The following is a 25,452-nucleotide window of genomic DNA, read 5'->3' on the forward strand; positions in this document are numbered from 1 at the left end:
GTGCATTCCAGGCGCGGTTCCCTGGGGTGACCTCTCCCAGCCGGCCCGGGCGGGGGGAGCAGACAAAGAGGCGAGGCAGGCGGAGAGGGGACCCCGCGGGGAGGCAGGAGGGGTGCGGGGGGCGGGGGCAGTACCGGGAAAGGGGGCGGATAGCGGGTCCCGCGGCGGCGGCGGCGCCTGGCCAATGGAGAGGCGCGGCCCCGGGCGCCGCGCTCCGCCGCCGGCATTTAAACGGGAGACGGAGCGATGCCCCGCACTCGGTGCGCCCTCCGCGGACCGGGCGACCTAGTGTGCAGCAAGAGCGGTGCTCTCCGTCCCGCTGACCCCGCGCCGAGCCCGGGCGGCTCGTGCCGCGGCCGCACACCGCGCCACGCGTCGAGAGCGCAGGCCCCGAAGGCCCGCAGCACTGACAGGTGAGCGCGGAGGCGCGGGCGTGTGTGTGTGTGTGTGTGTGTGTGTGTGTGTGTGTGTAAGGGTCGGCAAACGACTGCCGCGTCCCGCTCCGTGCAGACTTGCCGTAGGCCGAGGCCCCGCGATCCCTGGGGTGAACCCTGAAGAACCATCGCGGGGTCTTTCGTGCCAAGGTCTTGGCTGCCATGACCTCACCTTGCGCGGTCTGCAGGGCAAGACTGGGAAAGAGGATGTCAAAAGCAAGAGCCCCGCATCCCACTTCCACCTCCCGGAGCTCCGCTAATACGCTCCTGGTGTGTTCGGCAGCCGCGCTTGCCAGTCGCGCCCGCTGGGTGAGGGCGCAGAGTCCGTGAGTCCAGAGCGCAGGAGAAGAGGGATAATGGGAGAGCGGGAGCCGTGAGGCGCTGCGGGGACCTGCAGCTCGACCGCAAACGCCGGGGCAGGTTGCAACGAGAGGGTCCCATTTGTTTGAGGCGGGGCGCTGGGTCTGGGGACTTCGGGGCGCGCACGTCGGAGGGCCGTGAGGGATCCTGCCGTGAGGTGGTGGATCCTGAGAATCAGCGATGCATTCGCGTATCCCCCAAGATGGAGACTCGTGCACCAGCGGAGCTGCGGAGTTCCGCCGTGGCGGAAACCCAAGGGTCAGGTAACTGGACAGCTGCAGTGAGGCGCGCGGTCCCGGACGCCTAGTCCCGCGAGCCCGCGGTGCTCACATAGCAAACACCGCACACACTGACTGCGCGCTCGTGCGCGCTGTTTCCTCTTCTAGGCTTCTCCCTGCCCCATGCGCTTCTCGGCTGAACCGCGGACGTCCGGGCGATGGGCAGTGACAACCTGCCGGGTCCCACTTGTGCGGGTACCCCTTAATTTGTGTCCGAGAGGCCCCTGCCTGCACCTCGCCGCGCCTTCCTAGAGACGGACTAGGCGGGACTGGCGGCGGGAGGCTGGTCCCCGGGCTTGGACGCCCAGGTCATCCCTCGTCCTCCCCCGCCACTTTGCTGACCCCTCTGCAGCTCACGGAGCAAGGCCGGGGGGCGGTGGGGTGTCGGGGCCGTCACCTTGCCGGCCGGAGTTATTTGTAGATTTCTGGCTTAGGAAGAACAGACGCGCCACCGCTCTGGCTTGGCATTGTCTTCGGATCCCAGCTCTGCCTTGGGGGCGCCCCAGCCTGGCGTTTCCCCGCGCAGGGCTCTGGTGACGGCCCCCCGGGCGAGGCAGGGGGCAGACAGGAGCCTCTCCAGTGAAGCCCTTCCAGCGCGCCCAGAGCTGGCTCGAAGGGGCTCCCCGGTCAAATCTGGGTGCTGCTTTCTCCTCTTTTAGACAGAAATATAGCCTCGAAGTTAGGGGTTAAAAAATCTCTTCTTAAATGTTACAAGGGCAGAGAGGCGACCATCGGTAGGTAATTGGATCTCCCGCTGGAAAGAGCAGATCCAAGCGGTGTGCGCGTCTGTTTATGTTCCCCTTCGAGATGGTGCCAGGACACGAGTTGATTAAAACAATCTATTGTGTTAAGTGGGTCACCAGGGATTTAAGCTGTCCCAGGGACCCCAGAGTAGTGGCTTCCCTTTGGCTGTACACACAAGTTAAATAAATAGCGGAGAAGAGGTTAAGATAACCCTGAACCCAGGGTGAGGAGTCTTCTTTCACCCCAGGGCTTTCCACTTTCCAGCACCCTCTTTTTCTTCTTTCTTTCTTTCTTTCTTTCTTTCTTTCTTTCTTCCTTCCTTCCTTGCTTCCTTCCTTCCTTGCTTCCTTCCTTCCTTCCTTCCTTCCCTTCTTTCTCTCTCTCTCTGCCTCTCTTTCTGGGATGCAGGACTTGAAAGGATGGACTTTTCAAAGCAAGGAGGAAAAGAAGAATATTTAAAAAAACTACAGATTCTCATCTCCTCTTCGGCACACTGCATCCTACAGTAATAGGTGATTTAATTACCATCACTGGGTAAATTGCACACTCCAAATTGTTAGTATTAACTAATTATTTAAGGGCTCTTTAGAACTTAGTTGCTGTGTGTAGGGCTGTGTGTGTGTGTTTAACCCCCAGGTCATTGTAGGAATTAAAGTGTTTTGTAAACTTTGTAATTTCACAGGTTTCCTATTTTCTTAAAAGTTCGTTTTGAGTGAAATGTTTTGGTAACCCATGCACGATCTATGGGAAATCCAAGTTGGCTAACATAGACTTATGTGAATGGTTACACAGGGGAGAATAAAAACCTATTACATCCTCACCTCTCTGAATGAGAGCTGCCTGCCTTGTCTTCTGAACTGAAGCCCTAATCTTAAGGTTTAAGTGTGAAAAGTGATACAATGCCACGAAATTTTATGCCACAAACCCTGCTCCCAAGAAATGCTTGTCAGCAGCAAGGCTGTGGAGCAGCAAAGCTGTGCAGAATAGAGCGTGTAGGACAGACGGGAAAACCTAAACCTTTTATGTAAAAGGAGTGGGGGAGGTAGGGGAGGTGACTGTAGCATCCAACTGAAAGCACAAATCAGGCCAGTGTTATCAGCCTATGTCTGACATCTGCAAGGAATTGTCTTTAGTTTTAACATATGCTCTTAGAAATACAAAGTACAACAATAATTCCTGGGACCAGAAAGGTTTTTTTTTTCTTTACATGTGAACAAAATAGAGAATTATTTGAGTCACAATATTGTTCAAATTTGATTGCATTCGAAACAAGTCCATGTGTCCCTTATTAAATACCATGCTGAGTGTCCATAGAATAGAGGTTAAGGACATGTGTTTGGGGGCTAGGGAGAATGGGGCTCAAACCCTGGCTTTCCCGTGAGGGGCTGTGTGACCTTGGACAAATTCCCAACTTTTCAGAGTCTGGATTCCCTGATCGGTAAAAGGAAGATGGTATTATCTACCTCATATTTTGTTGTGAAAAATCAATTATAAAATTCAGTCAGAATTGAGCATAATGCCTGGCATAGGGTTTAAAAAATAGAGGTGGCTCTTAGTGGTGGTATTGGGAGAGGCAGTAACATTATAGGACATCAGCGTGTACCACAAGGTGGTTCTGAAATGAAATCACAAATCCCACTCACACAGGGACCAACACACATCTTTCACTACGATATAGAACCTATGACTTGACCGACTCTCAGTAGGGCTGCTCAGTGAACATTTAACATTTATTACTTTCTAACTTGTGTCCTGTTGACCACAAGAATTGTATACCACCATTAACTTCACCAAAAAATCTTCGGATGAGCCTAGAGAGCTCCTGAGATACTTAACTACTAGGTGGTCTCCTCCCTGCCCTATATGATGTTGGGCCCCAGCCTGACTTAGCCTGAATGGTCTCCAGAATAGGGAGGTTACAGTTAGGGTACTTGCAATACATACAGGATGAGACTTTATCCTTTACTAGTTTGCCTTTGGTGCAAATTGTCTGAAAACAAAAAAAATCAACGCAGTATATTCTTAAGACCTTCTGTGCTCAATTTCTAAAAGTTGACTATCTTTTTAAAAATTAAAGATCCAATTTTAAAACAACCTTTGCCCTTCTCAAAGATTTAGTTCTGAGAAATAGGAATAGGGTCTTCTAAAACCTGGCCTGCATTTAGAGCCTGTGCTGTCACTTCCATTATTTTTTTAATACTGGGGAATAATTTGATGTCATGCCTGTTGAATAGCTTTCTAAAATTCAGTTCATCAGGAGAAATTGATCAGCCATAGACATCTGGCTTGCTGATCCTTGTCTCCTCACTGTTTATCCCACTCAGCACTCCATTTAACTGAATACAAGCAGGTTGGTTAGCTAAAATGAGAAATACGGCAAGAAGAGTGCTGAAAGGAGCTGGCCTAAACTTTCCCAAAGACATGGAGAATATTAGAAACAGGTTACACATAACACTTTTATTTCTGATCCCCCAGAATTACATGATTGTGTTCTTACAGCCTGGTGAAGATTGGAATAAATCACCATGACCTGCATAGGACAGAGGTGGCTGATATGGCTTATCTTTGTGCAGATGTTTGCTGTTGATCACTTGGGGCAACCTGAAGGAAAGCATCAGGTAGAGGAGACATGCTTTGAGAGTATCTATGTCCTCTGGGACAAATGGATTAGAGGGGAGAACAGTGGTAAAGGAAAAAAAAAAGGTAGGGGTGGGTGGGTCTTGCTGGTGGGAGACAGTTGCAGAGAAACTCATCATGAAAATATGATCACATTAGTTGGAGAAGCAGAAATACATTAAGGGGAAGTTGAGGTAGCATTTGAAAAGAATATTGTCTGCAAAGGAGAATAAAGGGAGGTCTTTGTGGGTGTCTGATGCACTCTGGGTCCATGAGATGCAGCTTTAATTTAATAATGTGAGTGGGTCATTTCATGAATGCAAATTACCAGAAATGTTTTCAGCTCTTGTTTGGATATGGATGATAATTCATAAGACCTAAATCTGGATTAGTCTTTGGATTCATTTTTGATAACGAGGCACTCTGCTAGGTGTTGATGGGAAAAAGAATTATCCTCAAGGAATTTACATTTTCTTGGTTTCCTCCACGTCTGTGATATTTACAGAGTGCAAATTATTTGGCGGCAATACAATTGGGATTTCAAGAACACAACCGCCCTGTTTCGTTCAATGAGTGATCAAGATCATTTTGGTGTGGAGGAGGTTGGGTGATTGACCACAGTGACTTGACAGAGCCCTGGTTCTAGTACCAGTTATAGGTCTCATCCCCCTCCCTCTGACTTGTGTGGGATATGCAAGAGTCCTTCAGAGCACTTTGTTCTCTAAGAAGCTGAGGTCTCTGTTGACTGAGATTCCTAAGGTTGTTTTTTCCCTGTCTCCAAATAACCAGTTATAAGATTTAAGAACTCAAAAGCTGAAGATATTTAAAGAGTAGGGCTTTTTGAAAATGAAAAGCCATTTCATAGTATTTTTCACACCTAATAAATTTTGAGAAAAATTTACTTTTCTTAAAAAGTCTGTCACTCTAGACCCCTTTTTCTCATGGGGTTTGCACACTCCCGTAGGAACAGGAAGTCAGTCCAAATTAAAACAGAAAACCACAGTTGACTAATTTTGAATGTACTGCTTTATTGTTGGTTTCTTCCAGAGTGAATACAATGACTTTTTTTTTTAACATCTTTATTGGAGTATAATTGCTTTACAATGGTGTGTTAGTTTCTGCTGTATAACAAAGTGAATCAGCTATACATATACATATATCCCCATATCCCCCACCCCTTGCATCTCCCTGCCACCCTCCCTATCCCACCCCTCTAGGTGGTCACAAAGCACCGAGCTGATCTCCCTGTGCTATGTGGCTGCCTCCCATTAGCTATCTATTTTACATTTGGTAGTGTATATATGTCCATGCCACTCTCTCTCTAAAAAAAAAAAAAAAAAAAAATGGTTCTGAAGAACCTAGGGACAGGACTGGAAAAAAGATGCAGATGTAGAGAATGGACTTGAGGACACGGGGAGGGGGAAGGTAAGCTGGGACGAAGTGAGAGAATACAATGGCTTTAATTGGAAATATAAACCCTGTGGTGTTCTCCATGGGACCAGGTAAAAAGAAGTGGGTATTTGGAGTTTTTTTGGAAAAAGGAAGAGAAGTATTAAGAAGCTCCCTAGGCTAGACTCTGCTGATCTTCAGCATGTGTGAAGGCATTTTAAATGTAAAGAACAGAAACTCTGTTGGTCAGTGTGTTCCATGACAATCATTCATTGAACAGAAGAGCATCTACTCTGCCAGGCATGGAGGAAGAGGTGATGAATAAGCCCTTATGACTCTCAGACTTGGTATTTATTTAATGACAGATGGGAAATGCCAGATAGCGAAAGCTGAGTATAAAGAAGGTCCTAAGTGGTGTAGAGAAAGAAAATTGCATTTTTTTGGATAGATGTTTGTGGGTATGGCTGGCCCCATGACTTGAACCTCTCCCATGCGGTCAATATACCTTCCCAGTCAAGTCTCAGATTGGCCTCTGTGACGTTGGCTCTGCAATCTTGCTCTGGAGGCTTGGATTGTTCTGGAGGCCATTTTTAGGAGGGATGGGGAAGATGGTGGGTGGAGGCCTAGGGCTGTCTTATGTGTTCCTCTTGGAAATGGGCAGAGACTGAATTTTAGTTTAGATCCTGGCCCGGAATTGAATAAAAACAGAAACTTGTGAAAGCTTCTTGAATTCACAATATGTTTGCCCAGGAGACTGGACCGTCCTGGCTCAAGTTGTCCTGCTCTCTGGAGAAAATCAGCAGTGTTTTATAACTGGGCTTTCCTCATGAGCGATGTTTTAAAGACAAAACAAGGAAATTAATTTTTTGCTGTTGTTGAGGCAAAAAATGCTCTGTTTAAAGAACAAAGATGCTGTAACATAAACTGACAAAAGCCAGGGAGTCTACAGTCAGAGCAGGAGCTAAATGTCACATTATCAGCTCCAAACTTGAACTTGCTCAAAAGTATTAGGTTAATGTTTAAAAGATGGTGCCATTTAAGGATATTTTGAATTTAATATTTAATTATCTTAATTTGACATTATCCTTAGGGTTGCATGGTCTTTACTTACAGGGGATGCCCTTTAGAGAATGTAGATTCCACCCTGCCTTTGTCTTTGAAAGGTAACTGCCACAGCTACTAATACCAACTTGGATAGTTCCTTGGGGACCACGGTGAGGTTACTATTAAATTGCATTTAGTGGTTATCATGTGTCACACTGCTGGACAGAAGGGAGCAGGGACCTGGGTGCTTCACAGCTGTGTCCTCGGGTTCAGAACTGTGGTGGGCGTGGAAGACAGGGGAAACCTCTGGATTCAGGTCAGACTTGGTGTGATGGCCTGAGGAGGGAGGCTGTGAATTTGAAACTGCACTCATTGAGAAGAAAATCCCTCCACATTTTCACAACTCCCTCTGTGCCCCGTGGCTGCAGGTGCTACAGGTCTTGCTGCTCAAAGCTTGTTAGAAAGGCAGACCTACTGAATGATAATCTGCATTTTAACAATATCCCCAGGTGACTGTCTGCACACTCAGGTTTGAGAAGCGCTGTCCCAGGAGAATCTTAAGACTCTGATGCTTCTCTCTTGCACCCTCTTTTGAAAAATAAGCTCCTCCTCCTCCTCTATCTGCCCCACCTTCCCTGAATATCCTGCTTTAGAATAGTCCTCCTTTCTCTGATTTACATTCCTCACTCCTTTCACTTTGTTCTCTCTCCATCCTTGCTTTCTGGTTTTTTTGTCAGTTTTCCCTTTGCCTCCACTCCCCTTATTTAATTTTTTTTTGCCATTGTTCCTGTGCCATTGTTCCTACTGACCCATATCTAACTCCAGACCCATCCACAATAATTCATTATCATTAACTTATTCAGCATGTCTGTGGCCCTTACTAATGTAAATATTTGCACATACCTGTTCTCTTGTGTCCATTTTCTACCTTCTAAATTTTATATACACACACACACATATGTGAAGGACGTATTTCATTATTTTAAAAGTAGAACAGTGTGTATCGTGGTATTAAGAATGATATAATGAATATCTGTGCCCAGTTTAAAAATGAGAATGAGTGATCCAGGAATCTTATGAATTACGCGATCTTTCTGGTAAAGTAATTTGTTCTGTCTGCAGTACCACCATATTTAGTTAGTTCTCTAATCGCTTTCAGTTTTACATCAGTTTTGATCTGAACAACATATCTGGGGATATGAGGTGATTGTATCTTTGCTTAAATAAAGTCATTTATTGAAAAGTAAAGTGAAATTTTCTCAAGGTCAGAAAGCAAGCTGTTATCCTAGGACTTCGACTAGAAGCTGAGTCTTGACTTTTCGTCTAGTGCTTTTCCTGTGAAGGATTCTCCCTCCGTCTGGTCTCCACACATCTCCTTCCGATGCCTGATAACACCGAACATCTCATAAGCATCCAACCAAGCGAACTCAGGAAGGGCTCAGGCCAGTCAGGGAGAAAGAGTGAGACCCTTTCCTGTCAGATGAGCCCTCTGGCTGGCGAGGCTACTTCATCTGTTTACATAGTAGGAACTTACCAAGTATTGTCAAGTACGAGAATGAATAACTATATATATAAAATAAACAAGGACCCCAACTACATTCAATATCTTGTAATAACCTATAATGGAAAAGAATCTGAAAAAGAATAAATATATATAACTGTATCACTGTGCTGTACACCTGAAATGAACACATTATAAATCAACTATACTTCAATTAAAAGAAAAAAAGAATGAATCCAGTTCAGTGACCATAATACAAAGTCAAACGTAGTTGGTGTCAGAAGCCAGGAAGCAATTCCCCTGGGAGGACAAGTGACAGAGTTCACATCTTGGCTTATTCACTGGCTGACCCTGGGCAAGCTACTCGATGGCTTAATGGCCCAGAGGGTAACGAGAATAACAGTACCTAATGCACGGAGATACCGTGAGAGGAAATGAAATCGTTTACGTCAAGTGTTTAGCAAGTGCCTGATAAAACATTAGCTGTTTTACGAATGTTTTCATGAATTCTCTTCTCCATTTTTCATGCCTCTCCTCTCTGTGTCTCCCCCCCCTTTAGCATGAGCCGTACGGCCTACACTGTGGGAGCCCTGCTTCTCCTCTTGGGGACCCTGCTGCCGGCTGCTGAAGGGAAGAAGAAGGGGTCCCAAGGGGCCATCCCCCCGCCAGACAAGGCCCAGCACAATGACTCGGAACAGACTCAGTCTCCCCAGCAACCTGGCTCCAGGAACCGGGGGCGGGGCCAGGGGCGGGGCACTGCCGTGCCCGGGGAGGAGGTGCTGGAGTCCAGCCAGGAGGCCCTGCATGTGACCGAGCGCAAATACCTGAAGCGAGACTGGTGCAAAACCCAGCCGCTGAAGCAGACCATCCACGAGGAGGGCTGCAACAGCCGCACCATCATCAACCGTTTCTGCTACGGCCAGTGCAACTCCTTCTACATCCCCAGGCACATCCGGAAGGAGGAAGGCTCCTTTCAGTCTTGCTCCTTCTGCAAGCCCAAGAAGTTCACCACCATGATGGTCACGCTCAACTGCCCCGAGCTACAGCCACCCACCAAGAAGAAGAGGGTCACTCGTGTCAAGCAGTGTCGTTGTATATCCATCGATTTGGATTAAGCCGGCCCTACCCAGCCTGTCCTTGGGGTGCAGCCCCCAGGCGGGCCCAGAACCAGACCTAAATCAACCTGATTCTCACTTGGCTTAAATCTAGAGGCGAGAAGAACCACCAGCTGCCTCCTGCCAGGAACCTGCTAGTGCGTAGTTTGTGTGCATGAGTGTGCGTGGGTCCCTGTGGGTGTTTGCAGACACCAGAGGAAACACAGTCTCTGCTAGAGGGCACTTCCTATTATGTAAACGTATCTGCTTCCATGCGGGATGGTACAGAAAGCCCACACCACCTGAGGCACACTTGGAGGGGCAGGGTTGTGGTCGGGTTCTGCCTTGGTCTTCCATGTGCCCTCCTGGGGACCAGAACCTCGCTTCAGAATGAATGTTAATGGAAGAGGCTACTCTGAGGGCAAGAGACCTGTTTTAGTGCTGCCTTGGCCTTAGAAAGGATATTTCAACCTGTGCTTGCTTTCCCCCTTCCTCTTCCCTGTCACAGACCATCCCTTCTTAGGATCTCAGTGACTATTTCCGTCTAATCCCCTACCTGCCAGAGGTTCTAAAGTAACTCACTTGACCACAGATGCAAATGTTTCCTATTTGGGGAAGACCTTTCAGACTCTTGGGGAGGCTGGTAGGGCAGGAAGGTTAGAGGATTGAGAGAAGGGAGAGATCGCAGGTGAGCACCAGTTGACCCAGCAAAATTCAGGAGGGAGATGTGCAGAGCCTGGAAAGGCCAACCCCCAAACACAGTGAGACCCATGCTTTAGCAAGTTTTTTCCTGGTATTTAAAGAACCCAAGGGAACAGAGGAGAAATGAAATTGCCAAAAAAAATCATTAAGTTTGTGAGTCACTGTGACTGTCGAAATTAGCTGTAACCCAATACCAAACTTAAAACATAAACATTGACCACTCCTATTTTCAGAACCAAGGGAGTGAGTGAAACCAAAACAGCCCCTTCTGCTTTGCCCCTCAGATGGACAAAAGATGTAGTTCAGAAACCCCCCCACAGGAATAGGAAAAAGACAAAACCCTTATAAGCAGAAGGTCTTATTATCTTTCCTTTCGGCTGGGGTATAAACCTCTTTCCCAGTTCATTATTCCTGTGTCATGTTTCTGAGAGCCACAACCCTGTATTGTAAAGATTCTGCCTCTGCTGAATGTACCTGACAGTGAAGGACCAGGCTAAGATAAGAGAGTTTAGGCCTGCTCCTTTTTAGAAAGAAGTATATTTGGGGTCTTTTTGTTTTAGCCATCTATAAGAGATTGAGCTGGAGAGTAAGGAAAGGAAGGAGATTGCCTCTGGCTAAGGAGTAGTCAAAAGTCAGGGAGGACATGTAAGGGATACACCAGCCCTTCTTCCTTTGCCCTTGAAGGGTCTAATGGGAACCCCCAGTTAAGAAATCAGAGTATTTGTGTGCATTAGCTGTCCTACAGCTGGTAGGATTTATGTAACATTGTAACCATTTGGAAACTACTGTTCCCTGATTAAACTTAGGTTATTTGCAATGCGTATTTAGTATTTATCTGATGGCCAAAGCACAGGGTGGGTGAAGCTTCCTGCATTTTGGATTTGGACAACTTGCTCTCTTCAAGCCTGAGGTTTTATATGTAAACCACCCCACACCCTCGATACTCTTTTTGCCTTGCATCCTCTCAGTCTCACCAGCCAAGTCATGTGGAACATGAGAAACAAACACCATAGACTTGTGTTTCAGTTGCCCATGAAGGCTCCAGCATTCAAAGAACCAATGCAACTAAAGAGGCTGCTTTTATTTTATTTTTGTTTTGGTCCAGTGCTCTCCCTACTAACGAATAAATAGGAACCATACTTTGAGGCAGAAGTCATCTTGAACACCCGAAATATTGGGTCTAGTTTTAAAATTTTGAAATTCACTACTGATGATTCTACACTAGGCGAATTTGTGCAAACACATAGTCTGTGCATGTCACATACACCGTACGCCCCTGCCCTAAATCCTTGTGTCATCCACGTCCTCCCAACAATAAAACACAGAATGGATTTAATTAAGCATGCAAATGCTAAGCTAGAATTTTGAGGGTGGGGGAGAGGAAAAGGGGAAGGAGCTGAAAATATAAAACCACACTAGAGAGGAAGAATGACACTCAGAACCAGCAGACACCGAATCTCTCTTGTTCTAACTCTGCCACAAGCATGCAGTTTTGTTAAAAAGAGATGACTTCAGTTGGCAGCAGGAATCTTCTTTTAGTAGCTTGTACCACAGTCTTGCATGTAAGTTGGATTTGGCTTAAGTAAAGAGAATTTCCTCAAAATGAGCTTCACTGGGATAATCAGCAGCATAACTGCCCTAAAAGCACAGCACTAGCCAAAGAGGGAAATGTCTGCTTTTCTTATTGTGCCTACATTAAGACTAGCCCAAGTCCCGTGTGTCTTCCAACATTTATTGAAAGTGCCATATCTGTTACATATTGTATTGGAGTCACCGATGATGTAATGATATGTTTTTTTCATTACTATAGTAGAATTTTTTATGGCAAGATATTTGTGATCTAGATCTTTCCTATTAAAATAATGCCAAACACCAAATATGAATTTTATGATGTACACTTTGTGCTTGGCATTAAAAGAGAAAAACACATCCTGCAAGTCTGTAAGTTGTTTTTTGTTATTGTAGTTCTGCAAAGTTAAAAATGTAAGTGAAAAATCTGGAGGAAAGGATAATTTCCACTGTGTGGAATGTGAATAGTTAATCAAAAAGTTATGGTTATTTAATGTAATTATTAACTCAAATCCTTTGGTCACTGTGATTTCAAGCATTTTTTTTTTTCTCCTTTAAATGACTTGCTCTGAGTTGAGCAAAGAAGAGGCTGGCGCATTGTATATTGTTGGAGGATTTTATCAGAGGGAAACAAAATCTTGACACATCTGAACGTGTGTTACAGAGTCAAGACCTGAGCTTTTATTTTTTTAATTGAATGTTCCTTAAAGGTTAACTGAGGCAATTTAAGAAAGATCTTAAATGTTATTTTGGAAGAATTAAAATGTGTGTATACAAACAAATAGCAGATAATAATGAATAGTTCACAAGTTCCTTTAAGGAGAAAATCTAAAATAAAAAATGTATGAACAGAACATTTATAAATCACCAGTTAATGCTGAAGAGTGAAAGTAGTTCTACTGATTTGTCATTCTCAATATATTTAATATCAACTGCATTATGTATTATGTCTGCTTTAATCATTTAAAACAACAAATTTATGAAGACTATGATTGGGGTCCTTTGCTGTCTATGAGGATGAGAGGGGATGTGATAGTCTCATAAAAGCTAATTGGGTTGAAAGCAACGTTTTATGAATCTGTGACTAGAATTTAATTCCACCCCAATAATGTTCTATATAACCTTTCCCAAAGAGCAATCAATAAATTGAACCTCTTCTCTGTTTGCGTGTGTGTGTGTGTGTGTGTGTGTGTGTGTTTCACTGGTAATGTTCACAGGGCAGGGCTGGGGCAGGGATTCACTTGTCATGGGAAGGGAGGTAGAAAACAGATCATGAGATCTCTTGTGATCTGAAAGGAAATTTATTTTCTCCACTCAGACCTTCCAGGTCCCACTTGATTTCAGGAGGACACCTCAGGCCATGGCAATTAGAGGCAGGGGAAATCTGGTGAGCAGTGGAAAGTACCAGCCTTTTCCCCAGAGCTAGAAAGAAGAGTTAGAATGCTTCTGAGAAGCCTTCAGATAATGGAAGAATTGTCACACTGAAAAGATAATAGCTTTATTTTGAGGTGTTCTAGGGAAAAGGGGGAGAAAGATTTGGGGCTCAGTAGAAGAAAGAGCTTTCTAATGATGAGAGTGATTCGGCAATGCAATGAGCTGCCTTTGAGATGATCAACTCCCTGTCCTTGGAAATATTAAAACGTATGCTACATATCATTTGATAGGGATTTGCAGCATTGTGACTTACTGTCCTGGATATGCAATTGAATGAGTGGGTTTCTGAGGTCCCTTTCTACTCAGATGTACAATACAGGATTTATACTATGTATTGGTACTCTGCCAGTGATAATGAAAGTGCCAGCAACTATATATAGAGTGCTTATGCCAGACACTGTCAAGGATTTTATTTTGTTTTCCACTTAATTTTCATAGTGACTCAACGATATGTATACCATTATCATCACTGCTAGGAGGTAGTGAACTCATAAGTCTTACTGCAGTAGCTGTGCGCTTCAACACTATGGGAAACTGTGAGATTTTCAACTTATCAGTTTGTTCTTTTTAAGGATAGAATGCAGCAGTCTAAAAATAGATCCAACTCTTGCTTATTTCATCTACTGATGAAGGGCACCCTGAGTTTGTAGATGGCATCATCAGGAGCCCCAGCTCTGAAGCATTCAAAGCCTCTTTGCCACCTCTCTTTCTGTCATGGCCTCCTTGGACTTGGAGGGGAAAGAAGGCAGCAAGGACCAAGGACACAGTGCCCTCAGAAAAGCCACACTCACACCTAGGAGGTAATGGCTGGACAGGGTTTGAAAAGGTAGTGGGATTGGAAACAAATGCGTTCTAGGTGTCAAAAAAAGTATGTAATAAGACATCAGCAAAAGTGTGGGAGTGAGGAGTTTTGAAAATGTTTTCCTCCATAAAAGCAATGAGAAACTGGCAAAAATGTTTAGAACTCTGGAAATTAACCTAAGGCTTGCAGCAGTCTGAGAAGCATTTATTGAAGAAAAAGCTGAATCTCTGTAACAACAGTGAGCACTGTTGATACTGTAACTTGCCCTATTCTCATCTCGTTCTCCAGTTCCATCGAAGACTTGAAAACCAACAGCTGGCAGCTATAGTGAATACCAGTGGTCTGGCAGCCACTGGAACAGGTAGAATGGGATTGGAGTTCTTTCAAAACCAAATACCCAGAGAATTGTAATTATTTGACCTGTCAGGCTCTGAAGGCCCCCCCCCCCCTTTGCAAACGTATCTTTACTTGACCTAACTGGAAACTGCCAAGTGTGAAAAGCCCTGTTGAAAACAGAGGCAATTGATTATTTTTGTGGCTGCCTGAGGCAGTAGATAGCAGTTGGGGCAAGCCATAGGCTAAACAAAAAGCTTAAAAGGAGACTACAGAATGAAATTTTGGGGGGGAACTTTGAAAAGCTTCAACATATTACTGGGAATCTAGAAAGCCAAATCAGGTATAGGGCTGTGTCCATGCCCAGGGCTTTCACCATGATCAGGAAGAATCTGAGAAGGCCCTAAGCTCTTACCTCAGGCTGACCTTGAGGCTCTGCATAGGCAGAAAGCAAAGGCTAAGGCAGAGTTGTCGACTGCTTGGCTGAGTGTTGAAGGTGTGCCCCAACATGAACACAGAGCCCCTCAGCAAAGACTGGAAGACTTACTGGTTCCAAGTGTTTAAGGAAATTACTGTTCAACTATTAGCTGACCACTAAGCTAGCCAAGCAGAGACTTCAGTGGCCACGTACAACAAAAAATACAGACTTTACATAATTAGTTCAGAAAAGTTGCCAAACAAAAAAACAAATAGCAACAAACAGCAGCAACAACAAATCCTAGGGAGAGGGAGAGAGGCTGATTTTAAGAGTCACCACATCATATTACTTAAAATGCCCACCTTTCAACAGAACATTGAGACATGCCAAAAAAAAAAAAAAAAAAAAATCCGAGAAAGTATGGCCCATACACAGGAAAAACAAACAAACAAACAAACAAAAAAACAAAGAAGCTGTCCCCTAGGAAGCCCAGACATAAGACTTAGACAAAAACTTCAAGTCTACGGTTTAAATATGTTCAAGAACTAAGAAAAACCATTTCTAAAGAATTTAAGAAAAATAGAATAAAATCTCACCAAATCCTGAATATCAGTAAAGAGTAGAAATCATAAAAAAGAGCCAAATAGAAATTTTAAAGTTGAAAAGTATTGTAAGTGAAATAAAAATTGTACTGGAGGGGCTGAACAGCAGATTTGAGCAGGTAAAAGAAAATTGAGAAACCTTTACCTAGACTGATGAGAGACAGAGAGAGAGAGGGAGAGAGAGAGAGAAGAGGGAGAGAAGAAGACAATAAAATCAGGAATAAAAAAGGGAACAGTACTATGAAACTTACAAAAATAAAAAGGACTATAAGAATACCATAAACAATTGTATGCCAACAAGTTAGAAACTTTGATAAAACGGACAAATTCCTAGTCTTTTAAGCCTTACTCCTCTCTCTTCCCCTTCTGTCCCACATCTGAGCAAGCTGATAAGAAAGCCCAGGTTCTCTTCCATTTACCACTGATGAGATGATTGAACTATACAAGGGCCCCTCTCCTCCAGGTGGGAACCCTCATCCCAGCATCATTTGTTAACCATCATAAAAACTGCAAGTCAGTTTCCTTTCCCTGCTCTCTTAAGCCATTTTCAGACCAGGTTGGGAGGCCTGCTCTGCTCTCCACAGAAAGCCTCATTATGTGAGTAATAAATCTTTTCATATACTCTTGGGGTGTTTGTGGTGTCATCGGTCTGAACCAAACTTTGGGTAAGGGTCTACTCTGTTTATACAGGTGTTCACAACACCTAGAAACACACAAACTCCTGAAACTGACTCAAGAGAAAACAGATATTTGAATAGAACTATCACAAATAAAGAGATTGAATTCATATTCAAAAAGCTTTGCACAAAGAAAACCCTAAGACCATATGGCTTCACTGGTGAATTTTACCAAATATTTAAAGAATTAATACCAATTCTTTATAACCTCTTCTAAGAAAATAGAAACACTTTCTACCTCATCCTTTGACACCAGTATTACCATGAAAACCAAAACCAGACAAAACATCATAAAAGAAAACTATAGACAAATATCACTTATAAACATAGATGCAGAAGTCCTCAGCAAAATACTGAGTAACTGAATCCAGCAACATATACAAAGGATTATACACCATGCTCAAGTGAGATTTGCCCAGGAATGTTAGGTTAGTTTAATCATAAATCAATGCAATATGACATATTAATAGAATATAGGAAAAAACCACAATCATATGGAAAACTCACTTGACAAAATCCAACACCCTTTCATGATACAATCACTCAACACACTAGAAATAAAAGGGCATTTCCACAACCTGAAAAAGGGCATGTATGAAAAACCAACAACTAACATTACTTAAAGGTGAAAGAAAGGCTGAAAACTTTCCCCATTAAGATATCTTTACCACTTCCTTTCAATATTGTACTGGAGGCTCTAGCAGGGTAATTAGGCAAGTAAGGGAAAATAAAGTCATCCAGACTAAAAAGGAAGAAGTAAAACTATTTCTATTTTCAGATGACATGATCTTATATGTAGAAATCCTAAGGAATTCACAAAAAAAGTATTAGTGCTGTCTTAGTCTATTCAGGCTACTATAACAAAATACCACAGATTAGGTAGTTTATGAACATCAAACGTAACTTCTCACAGTTTGGGAGGCTGGGAACCCAAGATCAGGGTGCTACATTGGTCAGCTGAGGGCTTGCTTTCAGGTCCTAGACTTCTCGTGTGTCCTCACATGGTGAAAAGGGCTAGGGATATTTCTGGAGCCCCTTTTATAAGGCACTAATCTCATTCATGAGGGTCCCACCCTCATGAATTAAGCACCTCTCAAAGGCCCCACCTACTAATTCCATTATCTTTGGTGAGGTTAGGATTTCAACGTACGAATTTGGGGGGACACAAACATTCAGACCATAGCAAAAGCTAATATCAAAGTTGCAGGATACAAGATCAATATTCAAAAATTAATTGTACTCTATACACTAGCAGTGAAAAATCTGAAACAGAATTTTTAAAAATTCCATTTGCAATAGCATCAAAAGAACAAAATACATAGGAATAAATTTAACAAAGGAAGTATAATAAAACTATAAAACACTGTTTGAAGAATTTAAGGAACACCTAAATAAACAGAAAGACACCTTGTGTTCATGAATTAGAAGAATTAATATTGCTCTACAGATTTCACACAATCTCTATCAAAATCCTTAACTGGCTTCTTTGCAGAAATTAACAAGCTAATCCTAAGATTTATATGAAAATGCAAGGGACCCAGAATAGCCAAAATATTCTTGAAAAAGGACAAAGTTAAAGGACTCACACTTCCTGATTTCAAAATTTACAATAAAGAATTGCTGTAGGGGCTTCCCTGGTGGCGCAGTGGTTGAGAATCTGCCTGCCAGTGCAGGGCACATGGGTTCGAGCCCTGGTCTGGGAAGATCCCACATGCCGCGGAGCAACTAGGCCTGTGAGCCACAATTACTGAGCCTGCGCGTCTGGAGCCTGTGCTCCGCAACTAGAGAGGCCGCGATAATGAGAGGCCCGCGCACCACGATGAAGGGTGGCCCCCACTTGCCACAACTAGAGAAAGCCCTCGCACAGAAACGAAGACCCAACACAGCCATAAATAAATTAATTAATTAAATAAATAAAAATAAAATAAAATAAAAGAATTGCTATAAGGCGAACACTCTTTTAACGGCCATTAGGTTAAGAAATATAATTTTTCCAGTCTCTCCAGAAGCTCTTCTATGCCCCAGCTCAATTTTACCATTTTTTCACACCATAATAATAATCACTCTCTTAACTTTTACAGTAATTTCTTTGCATATCTTTAGTTTTGTCACCAAATTGTGAATCCCTAAACTCTACAGTTTAGTCTGGTTGCAAACGTTTAAGTGGGAAAAGATAAAAGCCTAAATTACAGCAGTGCTAAACCCCTTCCTATGATCTTAATGGTGATTACCAAGTAGAGGATTACCAATGTTCACTTCCTGTTGCACCAACAAGTTTATCGGGAAAAAAGGTTAAAATAATTGGATGTATCAAGGTATTTAAAATAATTATTCTCCCAGAAAAATGATACAGATGAACTTATTTGCAATGCAGAAATAGAGACACAGATGTAGAGAACAAACGTATGGATACCAAGGGGGGAATGGGGGGTGGGATGAATTGGGAGATTGGGGTTGACATACATATACTACTATGTATAAGACATAATGAGAACCTACTGTAGCACAGGGAACTCTACTCAATGCTCTGTGGTGACCTAAATGGTATGGAAATCCAAAAAAGAGGGGATATATGTATACGTATAGCTGATTCACTTTGCGGTACAGCAGAAACTAACACAACATTGTAAAGCAACTATACTCCAATAAAAATTAATAAAAAACAAAAACAAAAAAAAATAATAAAATAATTATTCTCACTGTTCCCTATCATCATAAAAACAAGGCTTAGATTCTGATGCTCACAAAAGGACTCTACCGTCTTCCATGCTTATGATCAAAACCACCTTCTCTATCCTATTTATCACTAAACGCATGTAGCATGAGTCCATTGGAAATGAGCTTCACTGCCATCCAGACAATCCATTACACAACTGTCAATACTGATCCCTTGAATGTGGAAGTTTATACTATGCACAATGACAGCAGAAGTTTAAATATGGGAATAGCTTTTAAGTAGATACCTATTGTTTGTTACTTCTTTCATCTCTTTTCCTTAATTTTTTTTAGAACTATCCTTCCCTCATTCCATGTGGTGCCATCCAGGCTTCTAATCACTGTATCTTTTTTCCCTGATCCCTCTCTGGGCATAGGGGTGACATAAGGCCACAGCAGAAAATCAGAATACTCATTCCACTTGGCCACAACGATTGGCTTTAGAAATGGGCTTGAAACTCAAGCTGAGTCCGTAGAATCTTCCTTAAGCTTTGAATATGAGGGCTGGGAGATCTATTTCCTCTTCTAGGATCACAAGTCATAATAAGCCTGTAGAACAAAATCTGTTGACAGCCATCTTTCCCAAGTGTATGGATAAAACTTTCTGAAGAATGAAGCTTCTACACAGAAAAGTAGAGCCAAAAGATGAACAAAATATCTTGATGACAGATTTTCTTTCCCCTGGATCAAGCTATGCTGGAAGTTAGGCCAACCTCTGAGTCATTTCACATTAGTTATATATTGCTCTGTAACAAATTATGCCAAAACTTAGTAACTTAAAACAACAAACATTTACTATCTCACACATGTTCAGATAGGGATCTGGGAGTGACTAAGCTGGGTGTATCTGGCTCAAAATCTTTCATGAGTTTGCAGTCAAGGTGTCAGCAGGGGCTACAGTCATCTAAAGGCTGGCCGGTGCTGGAGAATCCACCTCCAATATGGCTCACCCCCATGGCTGTTGGCTGGAGGCCTCAGCTCCTCACAATGTGGACTTCTCTTCACGACATGGGAGCTGGCTTCCTTCAGCAAAATAATCTAAGAGAAAGCAACAGCGAAGCCACCATACCTTTCATGACATAGCCTCCAAAGTCACATACCTTTACTTTTATTTTATTCTATTAGTCAGAAGCAAGTCACTAAGTTTGCCCACATTCAAGAGGAGAGTTTTTAGGCTTCAACTTTTCAAGGGAGAAGTATCAAAGAGTTTAAAAACCAGCACACTTGCAGTTACATAAATAAATAAATTCCTCTTTTTGGCTTAGATTGTATTGGACATATGTCACTTAAAACCCAAAGAGTCCTGATCAACATCTATATCTGCATCACTAAGAAAGTTTTAGATTTTATAATCTATTGCTTTTACTCTAGTGAATTGGTCTCTCATGATCTATTGCAATCAGAGCAGTGTTACTTTTGCTGTCTTACATATGTATCATCAGTAGCAACAAAACTAGTCTACAGAAGGTGAGACCTTAACATATATCAGAGGTAACTTACTTTCTAGCAGGCCCAGAGCATGGCCTTCTTGATAGGATCCAATATTTAGTGCCATGGAGCGACCTGTTACACTGCCTTTCAATTCCTCTCCAAATCTCAAACTCAGGCATCCTCTTTGCAGATCAAAATTTTGGAATCAATTTTCATTTAGAAGAACAAAAGGCCTAATTAGCACTTGTTCACCTTGAAGTTTTCAATTTAAGGGCCCAGAAAGAGAATATTAATGTTGAAGATTCTAAATATTACATTTTTGAAAATTTATGCCAGTAGAGCGAAGTAAAGGATGCTTTGAACAGAAGGGACCGTAAACCATGGAAGAGAAATTGTCCCTTGAATTACATTTACAAACTAGTTGACTAGAAAAATTATTATAAATTTTAAAAATTAATTCTTGTTTTTATTAAATATATCAGTGAGTGTTCTTGGTTATAAACAACAGAATCCAGTCTAGGTAGTTTAATCAGAAAAAAGTATATTAAAAGTTATTAGATAGCTCACAGAACCTCTTAAGAGGGGGCAAGAATCTTGTTTGGATGTTACATAAGAATATAAAATCCAGAAATGAGCTAGCCATGGACAATGTCCAACACACCATGGGGCTATTGTAGGAAAACCCCACTGGTTTGCCTACTATTCATTTTTTATGTCACTAGGGACACATGTAGAAACTGCAACCCAGCTGCCCAAGAACCCAAGGGCTCCCTCTCTGGGCTGAATGGTTGCTGACTCAGGTTGGTTGCTTCTGCCTACAAGTCTAGTGTAGTGTGTCTGCTCATTGGGACCTAGGGCAAATTATTAACTTCATGGGAGTCTGGGAAGTACAAGTGTTTAGCTTTCTAGGCTCTATAGTACAGTAGGCAATCTAAAAGGATACTGGAATAGGTGTCAAAGTAATTCATAAACACAGGGGTGGAAAAAAACCCAGATTTTAAAGGCTTCTAATGAAAGACATCAGTCTCTTGTCCCATCTCTCCTACCTGACTCTCCTCAGTCTCATCTTCAGGATCAACTGTTTTCAATTCTTTTTGTCTGTTTCTTCTGCCATTGCATCCATTTTTCCCATTTCTTATTTTATTTTTACGTATTGTCTGTCAACAAAGTGTTGTGGGAAAGAATCCTTAGCTCATTCATTGTTCACTTTGCTCACTGTATCCTATCAATACAATTATATCACAAATTTTGTTTACATCAATAATCAGAGTTCGCATTGTTATGACAATTATTATTTACTGCTGAATTACTTTTCCTTGTTCAACTTTTTGATCCTAGAATTATTTGATCATTTTTCATTCACTAGGTATTCATATATATATGTGTATATATTCTTATCCTTATTTTTATATACACCATTAGTTTTTTATATGTCTATAATACTGATTTTTAGGTGTTCAAATATTCCAAAGAGGGACTTCCCTGGTGGTGCAGTGGTAAAGAATCTGCCTGCCAGTGCAGGGGACACGGGTTCGAGCCCTGGTCTGGGAAGATCCCACATGCCACGGAGCAACTAAGCCCGTGTGCCACAACTACTGAGCCCACGTGCCACAACTACTGAAGCCCGCGTGCCTAGAGCCCATGTTCCGCAACAAGAGAAGCCACCACAATGAGAGGCCCGTGCACTGCAACAAAGAGTAGCCCCCGCTCGCCACAACTAGAGAAAGCCCGTGTGCATCAATAAAGACCCAACACAACCAGAAAGGAAGAAAGAAAGAAAGGAAGAAAATAAAAATATTCCATAGAATATATCAGTTCCATTTTGTTCACTGAAGAACTCCCTTTCAGGACTCTCTACTTAACCTGCTTAAGTGTGGACTGGTTATTCTTTATTTGAGAGTTCTCTGAGTCCTTGTACATTTTTAAATGTCTCTGGTTTCTCCTCCCTTGATTTATAGAGTTAATGAGCATAAAATTTTAAGGCCCTCAGAATTTTTAAGGCATTCCTCCATTGTGTTCTATGTTCTGCCATGCTTTTAAGAAGCTCAAAGGAATTCTAATTTTTCTCTCTGGAAACTATTAGGGATTTCATTTCTTGTGTTCTAAAAATTCACAATGATGTGCTTTGATGTTGAGTTTCTTCTTAATTTTTTTTTAAATTTTATTTTTATTTATTTATTTTTGGCTTTGTTGCTGCACACAGGCTTTCTCTAGTTGCGGCGAGCGGCGGCTACTCTTTGTTGCGGTGCATGGGCTTCTCATTGTGGTGGCTTCTTTTGTTGTGGAGCATGGGCTCTAGGCATGAGGGCTTCAGTAGTTGTGGCACGTGGGCTCAGTAGTTGCAGCGCGGGCTCTAGAGCGCAGGCTCAGTTGTTGTGGCACATGGGCTTAGTTGCTCCACAGCATGTGGGATCTTCCCGGACCAGGGATCAAACCCATGTCCCCTGCATTGGCAGGCAGATTCTTAACCACTGCACCACCAGGGAAATCCCTCTTCTTAATTTTGATAGGCACTCCATAAATCCTTTTAATCTACAGAATCATGTCCTTCAGTTTTGGGACATTTTCCTGTATTATTTCTTTATAAATTTCTCCATGTCTTTTCTCTGGTCTCTCTTTCTAGAAATACTATTAGTCAGATATTAGACATCCTAGACCAATCCTCTTAGTTTCTTATATTTTCACTTCTATTTCCAAAGCTTTTTTAATGATTTCCTGAATGCACTATTACAACTCTTCTGTGGGAAGCAGATTTGTAAGTGGCCCCTACCATGTTTTAAGTCATTCCCCCAGGAAAACCATATTCAGATCTTTACATGGTACCCTCTTCTTCAGTGTGGCTGGGTCCTGGAACTTGATTCTAATCAATGGAATATGACAAGGGGAATGGGATCCATGTGATCATCACGTGAATGTGATTGCATAAAAGTGTAGCTCCCATCTTTCTAGGATCTTTCTCTTTCTCCATTGGTGGCTTTGACGAGGCAAGCTGCCATGAATCCTACAGCTGCAAGGAAATGAATTTTGCAAACTACTTGAAGGAGCTTAGAATTGGATCCTTCCCTGGTCAAGCTTATGATAAGAACCTAGTTCTGGCTGATACATTTATTATTGTCTTGTGAGACCCTCAGCAGAGGACACAGCTAAGCTGTGCCCAGGCTCCTGACCCACAGAACCTGTGAGTTAATAAATGTGTGTTGCTTTATGCCATTGAGTTTTTGGTAATTTGTTTTGCAGCATAAAAAATATATATTTTCCTATGAGTTTTAATTTGGGTTATTATATTTATCATCTCTAAAGGCTCTCTTTTGCTTGTTGTCCTTCTCTCTCTCTCTTTTTAAGAAATATCCTGTTTTTGTTTCATGGATGTGATATCTTTTTCCTTTGTCAATTTTTTTCCTGTTCTCTCTATTGTCTCTGTTTAACTCTGCCTTTTGGGGTGTGTGTGTGTGTGTGTGTGTGTGTGTTTAATTTCTGGCTTTTCTAAGATGTTGGGGATCCTTAGTGGTGTTTCATATTTAAGAGTGACACTCTGATAAGCTGATGAGAAGATCTGTGTGTGGGAAGGATCATTAAATTGGTATCCTTAACTGTGAAGAAATCTACTGGTGAGGCAACCTTTACATTGGGGGAACTCCCAGTTGTCAGTATTTAATTATCTTTTCTCTGGGGCCATTCAGTTTTCCCAAAGAAGGCCCTACTACCATCCTTTTTGGACACTACTAGTCTTCTGTGAGGGTGGGAGAAAAAGGATGGGTGTGTTCTTTGTTTAGCATGACGACTTTCATTTATTTCTCTTCTTTTTAGCTCTATGGCTCATTCCAGTCTTTAGTTGTCCTGAATTCAGAGGTTTCCAGGTTATTTTCTTAAAAGAATAAGCCTTTTTTAATGATACTCTAAAGCTTAGTGGCTTACTTTTTAAACTTATTATCTCTTATAGTTCTATGAGTTGACTGAGTTCAGGTGAGCAATTCTTAATTGGGGTAGAGGTTTCTCATGCTGGCCAGATAGCACTTGGGGCTGGAATCATCTGAAGGCTCAAGTGGGGTAAATGCCACCAAATGACTCACTCAGATGTTTGGCAGTGGATGCTGGCTACAGCTGGAAGCTTAGTTTCAAATGATCCCTTCATTAGTCTTAGGCATCTGAGAACATAGCGGCTGGGTTCCAAGAGCAAGTGTTCCAAGAAAAAGAAGGAGCAAGCTGACAGTTTCCTAAGGTTGGGCCTGAAAACCTATATAGTGTCACTCCCACCATATTCAATTGGTCACACTAGACTTGCCCAGATTCAGGCAAGGGGATGACCCTACCTCCGGATGAATGAAGTGTCAAATAATTTGTGACCATCTTTAACCTACCACATCTGACTTTCCTGGCTGGGAAAGGACATGGGGGTTCAGCCCTTCTGCATATAGACTTAGACTCAGTCTCCTTGTGTCCAGCTTTGCAACTCACTGTGACATCTCTCTTCTGCTGCATCTTGCTTCTGAGCCTTGATTCTCTCAGGATTTTTAAGTCAGTTTGAAGTTTCTTCCATTGTACTGTCAATGTTCACTGTCCTGTCTGCCACCCATTTCCTAAAAATGTTACTGAAATCACTCAATTGCTATTGTTATTTTTTCTCATTCTTTGGCCTTGTATGTTCATAGTCTTTATAGTTTTTGCTTTCATTTTAGTGGGGTTCCACAAGAAAGAAACGATAAAGTCATGTGGTACATTTTTCTGAGTCCAACAAAAATTTATACCCCTTGTTACTTGGTAACAAGTTGACTTTGTAGAGTGCTTTAAAATTTTATTTTAAAAAAATTTTTAAAATAAATAAATTTATTTATTTGGCTGTGTTGGGTCTTCATTGCTGCGTGTGGGCTTTCTCTAGTTGCGGTGAGCAGGGGCTACTCTTCGTTGCAGTGCACGGGCTTCTCATTGTGGTGGCTTCTCTTGTTGTGGAGCATGGGCTCTAGGCACATGGGCTTCAGTAGTTGTGGCATGTGGGCTCAGTAGTTGTGGCTGGCAGGCTCTAGAGTGCAGGCTCAGTAGTTGTGGTGCATGGACTTTGTTGCTCCGTGGCATGTGGGATTTTCCCGGACCAAGGCTTGAACCCATGTCCCCTGCATTGGCAGGCGGATTCTTAACCACTGCGCCACCAGGGAAGTCCCTGCTTTAAAATTTTAAAATGCACTTTTGCATACATCATTTTGTCTGATCCTCATTAATTTTGAAAGGCAGAAAAGATATTTAAATGATCTCTGTTTTAGAGGTGAACAAGGTGAAATCGGAGACACAAAATGATTCGTACAATGTTGCACATG

General features: G+C 42.5%; 1 protein-coding gene across 1 annotated transcript; it reads left to right on the forward strand.

Moving 5' to 3' along the window:
- Positions 1-224: 224 nt before the first annotated feature.
- Positions 225-12,893, forward strand: GREM1 (gremlin 1, DAN family BMP antagonist). Its single transcript, XM_059913695.1, has 2 exons — positions 225-413; positions 8,926-12,893. The coding sequence occupies exons 1-2, from the start codon at positions 247-249 to the stop codon at positions 9,479-9,481; spliced, it is 723 nt and encodes a 240-aa protein (XP_059769678.1). The 5' UTR covers positions 225-246; the 3' UTR covers positions 9,482-12,893.
- The last annotated feature ends 12,559 nt before the right edge of the window (positions 12,894-25,452 follow it).

Source organism: Balaenoptera ricei, chromosome 2, assembly GCF_028023285.1.
Source record: "Balaenoptera ricei isolate mBalRic1 chromosome 2, mBalRic1.hap2, whole genome shotgun sequence".
Lineage (NCBI taxonomy): Eukaryota > Metazoa > Chordata > Mammalia > Artiodactyla > Balaenopteridae > Balaenoptera > Balaenoptera ricei.

Coding starts and splice junctions, on each gene's coding strand:
- GREM1 (XM_059913695.1), top strand. CDS start 247: ATGCCCCGCACTCGGTGCGCCCTCCGCGGACCGGGCGACCTAGTGTGC. Junction 414..8,925: donor AAGGCCCGCAGCACTGACAG/GTGAGCGCGGAG, acceptor CCCCCCCTTTAG/CATGAGCCGTACGGCCTACA.